This window comes from Ipomoea nil, unplaced genomic scaffold, assembly GCF_001879475.1.
Source record: "Ipomoea nil cultivar Tokyo-kokei standard unplaced genomic scaffold, Asagao_1.1 scaffold0415, whole genome shotgun sequence".
NCBI lineage: Eukaryota > Viridiplantae > Streptophyta > Magnoliopsida > Solanales > Convolvulaceae > Ipomoea > Ipomoea nil.
In genome coordinates, this window is record NW_017616843.1 from 2,355,343 (window position 1) to 2,364,369 (window position 9,027).

The window sequence follows — 9,027 nt, forward strand, 5'->3', positions numbered from 1 at the left end:
TTTAAACAAGAAAAAAGAGAGTATAAATTAGTAAATATTAACTTTGTAAAAGTGACACATTGTTCTTCAATTCCTCTCTTCTTTTCATATTTATTCTTAACTATGTACAGCAATATGGAAGAACACATCACAGCTGTGTTAATTGCTTCAAGCCTTCAATCTAAAATTTAACCTAAAATAATGTCATGAAACTTGTCATTCCATTCATGCAAAGGGTTAAACTGATTGACTTCCTGCGAGAACTGCAACCGAGAATTGGTGAGGGAATGTTAACCGAGCAGCACAGATGCAGACGTGCAGGGCGAAAAACAGACCGACAGACAGACAGACATTGTACGACCAAAATCATCAGTTCTCGAACTGCAGAACTAAGATGGTTGTTGAGAAACAACTCTGAGTGTCCCGCCAAGCTCCACAGGAACGAGGGGTATAAGCGAATGCAAGACGTCTGTTATTAATGGACGATAGCTTGGCTCTGGTTGAACGCAGAGCACAGCAACTGCAGCCACCTACACAAAGAGATGATCGCGTCATTTCTCTTTAACATACATGTAATCTCATCCACCTAAGAATTGAAGCATGTGCTCCATTGCTGAACACGCCCCTTCACGTGTGCGGGCTGATACTTTTGATGGGCTCCAAGCAACACGTGGACCGTAGTCTCTTTTTTTATCGGGTGGCATTGGTCTGGCTCTAATAGCAAATTGAAGCATGTGCTCCATATGACCATCTCAGCTAAAAACCTAAGCTGATAGTTGGATTGCACATTTATGTTTATGTTATATTATATGCTCAACACTAAGGAACCATATAACATATGGAGTAATAACAAAGCATAACGAGAAAGCAAGCAAGAGCCAAATACCTATTAAAGTTCTTCAAATGCAATATAGATGAAATGGTAAAACATTTAATTTGCGTTTATCGTTTTCCAACAAACCTGGAATAGGTGCTTGATATCCATCGTATCTTTGATCACAGGATCGACAATGTTGGGAAGCTTCGATCTGTCTGTGAGCTGAGGCATCGCCTGCATTCCATAAATACTAAAGCATTGGGATAAAATCTAAAAAGTTTATTCAAATCGATGCCCAAAAGGGATGACAAGAACTCAAGTACATATATAGGACCCAACACAATTCCTACCCATGTGACAATAGACTGGCATTGAGCTGGTGCCAATTTCTCCACCGGCCTTTTTCCTAGTAGAAGCTCCAAAAGTACAACTCCGAACCCATAAACATCACTTTTATCCGTTAGTATTCCTGGAAAGTTTACATTACATTGGCATTTAGATCACCAGATTCAAGTTTGAACTTTTACGCAATTATTGAGTAGCATACCATCTAATAGGTATTCTGGAGCTACATAGCCAACGGTTCCCGAGAGCTTAATGTTATTTTTGCTTTGAGCCCCATCCCGCACAGCAAGACCAAAATCTGAGATCTGAATAAAACATTATTCCAAGACAGAAAAAGAAAGATGTTAGGTGAACTTTCCATCTGGGATAATTTGATGACAATCAAAAGTAGTTTTCAAGAAGCTAGGGACACTGTTGGGCGTTGGCCAGGTTGGCCGTGTTCAGCCCCTACTCGATTCCAGACGTGACGTTGTGGCTTACAATGCAGGGATGTGGTTAAATAGTTAATGTCTACCTACTTATCACCAATTGGTTTTAAGAAGGATATAGCAACCAGATAGTCAAAGAACTCTGTGGTTGAACATGCTGGACTTACAGCAGGCACAACAGACACCTCTAAATTTAAATCAATTATTTACCTTGGCATTGAAGTTGGCATCTAGAAGAATATTGGAGGATTTCAGATCTCTATGGATAACTGGTGGTTTGCAATGTTCATGTAAATATTCTAATCCCCTGATGATCAGATAAAGATAAATAATTAAATACCCTCTCTTAATTAACTATTCAAATTAAATATTCATATCCTGTTGTTGTCTACAATACAGTTCACCAAACTCTAACCTTGCTGTATCAAGTGCAATCTTCAATCTATTATGCCACGCTAATGCTGATCCATGGGAAGGTCCTAATCCAAAGTCAAATCAAGAAAACATAAAAATTAGTTTGCAGTTTTCATATCACTATCCCGAATTTCATTAGATTTATATGTCAAAAATGTAGTTACCATGTAGTTGATATTCCAGAGATCCATTCTGCATCAGTTCATAAACAAGCAGCCTCGTGTCAGCATGAATGCTATATCCCAACAACGAAATTATATTCGGGTGCTGAATTGTGCCCAATACCTCTATTTCAGCCTGCAATTACAAAATCCCAATATCATTAAGAGGCTGGAAGTTACAAAATCCCAATAATCAAACACATTTGAAAATGGTACAATTAATACCTCGAATTCTTTAATTGCATTTGGTCTTCCAACTTCCAGCCTCTTCACAGCTACATACAAGTTGTCTTCTAGTTTTCCCTTGTACACAAACCCGAACCCCCCTCCACCCAAGATCTCGCTTTCTTGAAAACCATTTGTGGCCGACTCGAGTGTATTGTACTCCAACGACGAGACATGTCGTTTCCCACAGTTCGACTTCGAGTAGTTGTATTTGCTAATATACGAGGATAATGCAAGACCTTTAACTACATCTTTTCAACAAAAGCATTCAAAACCAAAAACATCAAACAAAGCCACTAAACAAATGTACTTTTCATATCCAACTGTTATAAAGAAAGAAGTACCTGGGCTATGAATAGTGTCATGAGATTTGTGGATTTTCTTTCTATGATAAATCCAGAAGCACCCCATGAGCAATAAGCTTGTACCCAGTGCAATAGCAGCAGCAATGAGTGATATGAGCAATTTCCTACTTGGATCCTTATGGTGCTTTTTACTAGAGCTTTTATCCTCTGATGATTAGAAGAATCCAAGAAACAAAAGTCAACAGTCAGTTTGGGTACAAAAAGGGTCAGGAAATCCAGAACTAATGTTAAAATCCCCAAAAGTCCAAAACATATGACTGAAATCCTAGGAGGATAAAGCATCACAACCATCACAGAATTTGCAGAAAACAACAACAAATACCAAATGCAGGACAAATTTGTTGATCCAATAAGAAAAGGGTATCAACAAAAACCATTCCCTCTCAATTATAACAAACAAACCATGTGGTGGCTCAGGCTCCAAGAGTTTGAAATTCAAAATTTTTAATTTTGGGAACATTATGATAGTTTCTGTAACCAACCCAGATAAGAACAGTACATATACATACAAACCGATACAAGAATAGACATGGGTTTTTTCTTGGGAAACCTGGAGAGGAGGTTGCTGGAGAAGCATATGGTGGAGGAGAAAGAGAAGGGTCGGATCTAGCATGAGCTAGAGCATTGTTTGGGGGATGAAGAATCCAAAAGGGTGGACAGAGAAGAAGCAGAAGCAGCACAAGATGATTCTTCATTCTTCTTTCTGTTTTGCTATGTAAGAAGAGAGCGCCTAATAGAGACACACAACAGATAATGTTTGTTTTTGAGAGACTTCTAACAGTTTTCAGAGGTTTCAAATTCCTTCTCTCTCTTTCTCTGAGTAGGCAATGGCCAAAAGAAGACAAACCCAGTGCAGAAGATGGGAATTTGCAGTGTTCAGAGTGCCAAATTATATTTGTGAATTCAATTTTGTTAGCTACGTCTCATCAACAGATATTAATGTCGCCCTTTTATCATTCGTTTAACATTTTTTTTTTATTTTAATGTATTTGAAGGGGTTGATTAATGATGATTAAATCTTTCAACTCCTAATTAAACTGACAAATATCATTTAACCTTAACACTTTTTTTTTTACAAAATCTAACCTACTTATAATATCTGCTCAACATAATATGTCTACTTATAATATCTGCTTAACATAATATGTGAACATTCTTAATTGAGATTAGACTTAAACTTGAGACCTTCAATTTGTAAATGTAACATCTTTAATTGTTCATTTTAAATAGTGATTAAAAGAGTTCTTTATTATTATTACTTTCCAAAAAATTGTTTGAATTAAATTAAAAAAGTTAAACTAATAGTTAGTAGTGATGGTGTAAATACTATCAGGTATACGTATACTAAGTCAGATAATGCAGTTCCCTTTTAATTCCGTACTGGTCTATTGATTTAACAATTTAGAAATTGAGCTCGGGATGACGTAACAGTGGGTCAGAAGGTCCCGAGCATAAAATAACTATGTGAAGTGACCCAAAGGTCCTTCTTCCCAACATTTAATGCGATATTTATAAGAGAGCTGAGGGAATACATGTCAGAAGCCCGACATGCATGACACGTGCTACTCATGCACAGGGGCAGGCCGGAAGCCCCACCGATTCCTCTACGTGTACAAAGGTTCCTGACGCCCTCGCTTCTGCTGTTGTCGGGTTTGACTAAAGGGGTAGAGGTTCCATTTTCTAAGTGGGGAGGTCGGGTGTCTTGCCCCGACCTAAGATGATCTGGAAGGCCCCAAAGGCAAGGAAATATTGCCGCTAACTAAGCCTCTGCTCGGCACTTTGTGATTGGTCGGGTCGGGTTGCTCCTGGTCGGTAATATGCTCAAGAATAGTTCCTTTCGACGACCCATCCGGATACCGAGCAGGTATGCAGTGCGTAGAGGTAATGAATCCAGGAGTATATTCCCCATCAGGTAGGTTTCTAAGTTGTCCTTCTCCCAAGACTTGAAGATGTGAATCTAGGTAATCTAGTGTAGTTTCAAACTTTGAGACTCACCCATCGCCAGAAACAAATCTTAAGTAATATCTACTAAATCGATGTCTTGGAGCATATTTATTAATTATATATTATATGTTGACACTATTAAAATATTTAAAATATTTATTATTTAAATCACAAAAATTTCAACTAAAAAATAATAAAATTTATGCTATTAAAACTATTTAATTAATTAAATATCTTTTATAACCGCTCTAGTGGTATCATCACTCCCTCAAAATATACTTGGCTAATTAATAATTACTTCAAGTGTTTTTCATTCCAGAGGTGACTTTCAACACTTTGCTAATTTGGTCATCTAATTTCTCTAAAAAATTTCTGTACTAGTGTTTTTTTTTTTATTTTTTAATTTTAGTCAAAGTATTGGTAAGATTGTTAAATCCACTACTAAAAAATAAATTCCGTAAATATTTTATAGACAGCGAAGATTTAAAAAATGTAAATTTGAATAGAGAAAGGGAAAAAAAAACTAACCATTCTTTGTACTCGCAAATTATATCGTGCACCACGGTGCATGATCGATCATGCATCACGCATCAAAATGATGTCGTTTTGTTTAATGAAAAGAAACAGAATCTTCGCAAAAAATAACTCTATTCTTCAGTTTCATTTTGTATACACTGCAGTTTCAGTTCAACACAACTACAGTTTCATTTCGATATAACTACAGTTTCATTCAATATTTATACACTCAAATATATGAAAATGTTATTTAATTTTATTTTATATAACTATAGTTTCATTAAAACACAACTACATGATCATTTCAATATAATTACAGCTTCATTGTACAATATACACTCAAATATGTGAAATGTTATTCAGTTCCATTTTATATATACTGTAGTTTCATTTCACTACAACTACATCATCATTTTGATATAAATGTAGTTTCATTTGATAATAGAAAAATAATACGTGAGATAGTGTCGGTTTAGATACACTGTAGTGTCACTCCGTTATAACTGCAAAAACGGCGTCGTTTTGACGCACAGTGCATAATCGATTATGCACTGCGGTGCACAATATAACGACTGCTTTGTACTCGAGCATGAAAGTATAGGACAAATTTTAAATTCTAAATATAAAATTTCGTAGATATATATTGTTGTTCCCAAAAGGTTGAGTCCCCAACCCGACCCCGGCAAAGTATCTGGGAGGATGTAAATCATGGCAACTCAGTTGAACACATAGACTAGACATGCATTTGCTTACTGCGCACAAGGAGCTCCTTCACTACAAGAGAAAATGTAAATCATAGTAACTCAGCTGGACACATAGGCTAGACATTTGCTTACTGGGCACAAGGTGTCCCTCACTCCGAGAGGTTGCTCCCGCACTGCTGTTGGTGAGACTAGATCCCGAGTTATTGTTCCCAAACTTCACTCATGTAACCAACTGAACTGTCCATGCGACAATTTCATAGATAATAAATATGTGTGTCGCAATGATTGCATTTTTTAGTTCATTGACATGTAAGCCCAATGAGCAGATTTCTAAGGATATAATATAACTAGTATTTTATATTCGTGATGCGCAAAAATATATGTCTAATATTAATACTCAATGTTAAAATCTTTATTATATTAACATATTTTTAAAAATAATAGTATATAATTTTTTTAATTCATAATTTTAAAAATTCATATTATATTAAAAGAATAGTTGATAATTTGAGCAATAATTATGGTATGATTAATATTATTAAAGTAAAAATTTTAGATATGATAAATTACTAAATATATTTATGATAACATTTAATTAAAATCTAAAAGAAATTGAGCTTATTTCTTATCTATTGCTCCAATATATAATGTCTACATATATTATTATCATGGAAGAATATTAAAAAAAAAAAGATTAAAAAGATATTGAACAAATTCTTCAAAATCTCTTTAAAATCATCAATAACTAATGAAAACTTTGGTCGAAACTACATTGAATTAATAAGTAATCGATATATGCAATAAAGAAGATGACTTGTCGAGAGTTGTTGATAGAAGTGGTAATGGTAAGAGTTTCAAGCATGATTCAGATGTTTTTTTTTTTTTTTTTTTTTTTTTTTTTTTGGTTCGGATGGTTTATTACTAATAGTATTACGGAGTATTATAGAAATGAAGTTATCCCGGCATGGACATCTCAATTGGTCATATAAGTGAAGTTTGGGAATAATGACACGGGATTGAGTCTCACCAACGATAGTGAGGGGGCTCCTTGTGCGGATGCTCTGTCGCCTTTGGGAACAATAGAAGTGAAATTATTACCTAAGGTCATCCGAGTATAATGGTTTTGCCACGTTTAGTCCTAAATTTTTAAATTGACCTCAGTGGTCCTTCGACTTTTAAATTGTTACCATCTGTGGTCTAAGTTAACCACCCGTGGCCCTTCAACTATCAAATTTTAACTCGTCATGGTCCTTCTAGGAGGACCACAACTGGTTAAATTTTAAAAATTGAAGGATCATGGGTGGTTAACTTGGACTATGGATGGTAACAATTTAAAAGTCGAAAAACCACGCGTGATTAGTCTAAAAGTTTAGAATTAAATGTGACAAAATCAATATACTCGGAGTACTCATATGTCATTAACTCCTACTCAAAATATGAACAAATATTGTTGACATTTGTAGATAATTTGTCTTAATTTTAGTAAACAAATACGGAGTAATTGTATTTCAGTTTTTTTTTTTTTTAAAAATAAAATATATTACGTGTGTTTATGCTTACGTGTGTGTTTGTGCAATTGTGCACGTGTATCACTGTATACTGAATAATGACAGTGCAATTGTTGAGTAGTTGCACTATAAAATTTTGATCTCACTATTATTGCATGAGTAAATACCAGTGGACATCCTCCGACTTTAGTGACACTGTCACTTTTAGTCCTCACTTTTTAAATCAACCACTTCCAGTCCTCTTACTTTTTATTTCTAACCATCTATGGTCCTTCCGTTACACTTGGCCATCTAATGTCGTTTTCTCAAGGGCAATTAAGTCCGTTCTTGAAATTAAAATTAGTTGAAAATTAGGCATTTTAATGAATGCAAGGCGCGTAATTTCTTCCAAAAAAAAACTTAATACATTAATTATGAAATGACCGAATTGCCTTTGAGAAAATGACATTAGATGGCCAAATGTAACAAAAGGACCCTAGATGGTTAGAAACAAAAAGTAGGAGGACTGAAAGTGGTTGATTTAAAAGGTGAGGACTAAAAGTGACAGTGTCACCAAAGTCGGAGGATGTCCACTGGTATTTACTCATTATTGCATGCATGTTGATTAATTCAATTAACGACTGTGTTTACAATTAAAACTCATATAATTAATTTACTATTGACTAATACAAAGTAATGTTTAACATCAAAGCATTAAGCTGATAAAAGTCTTGAAACCAAAATCTTTAATCTTAAATTCAAACTTTTTATGGAGAAAATGGAGAAATTTAAATTTCATAAAATTTTTATTCCTTTGAACTAAATTGTATTTTTTTTTTCACTTTTTAAAATTTGAAAAGAAAGAAAATACAATTCTTCTTCTCCCAAACTTCTTGTAAACCAATCTAGAAGAAATCACGTCCACAGAATCTACGGAACGTGAGTCAAACATCGGACCTTGTGCTCACAAGTGTCCACAAAAATTGCTCCAAAAAATTTACTTTGGAAAACGCAACATACATAGAGTGCTGCCAAGTAAACAATTTCCTCCTGCTTTTACTTAACTGCTATAATTTTTTTCTACTTTTTCTACACTAACGAAATTTAAGAGGAAAGTAAAATAAAAGTTTTTTTTTTTTTTTTTTAAAGTAAAATCTTTCCCTTTTCTTTTTTAGGTAAAGGAGATACCTGGACAAATCAAAGTAAAAAAGCTTTCAACAGTTCAAGTCTATTCCCTTTTTATGTATAATATACTAGTATTTTTGATGTGCGATGTGTAAAAAAATATTTGTCTAATATTAGGACTTAATATTAAAATCTTAGATTTATTTAGATTTTAGATATTTATATTATTATAATAACTAACATATAATTCCAATATATAATGTGCAAACCCCAAATGGGAGGCCACATGTTCAAATCTTATTGGGGGCATTGACTCTTTGTGCTTCAGTAGGATGAGAAAGTGTGTATAGATAGATACTACATTGTAACGAAGTCAATAACACTAAAAAAACATATAAATCCAATATATAATGTGTATATATTATTATTATTGAAGAAGATAAGAGAATATATAGTGGATGCATGCCTGTGCATGATAACAATAGTTAAAAAAGATAACGGAAGTTATAATGGTAAG

The 9,027-nt window shown here is 34.2% G+C and overlaps 1 protein-coding gene across 1 annotated transcript; it reads right to left on the reverse strand.

The window, feature by feature from the left end:
* Positions 1-3,624, reverse strand: LOC109172124 (probable receptor-like protein kinase At1g80640). Its single transcript, XM_019321271.1, has 10 exons — positions 3,285-3,624; positions 2,714-2,881; positions 2,370-2,620; positions 2,148-2,280; positions 1,985-2,048; positions 1,780-1,876; positions 1,344-1,446; positions 1,147-1,265; positions 941-1,030; positions 1-509 (listed from the first exon to the last, which is right to left on the reverse strand). The coding sequence occupies exons 1-10, from the start codon at positions 3,427-3,429 to the stop codon at positions 369-371; spliced, it is 1,311 nt and encodes a 436-aa protein (XP_019176816.1). The 5' UTR covers positions 3,430-3,624; the 3' UTR covers positions 1-368.
* Positions 3,625-9,027: the final 5,403 nt, after the last annotated feature.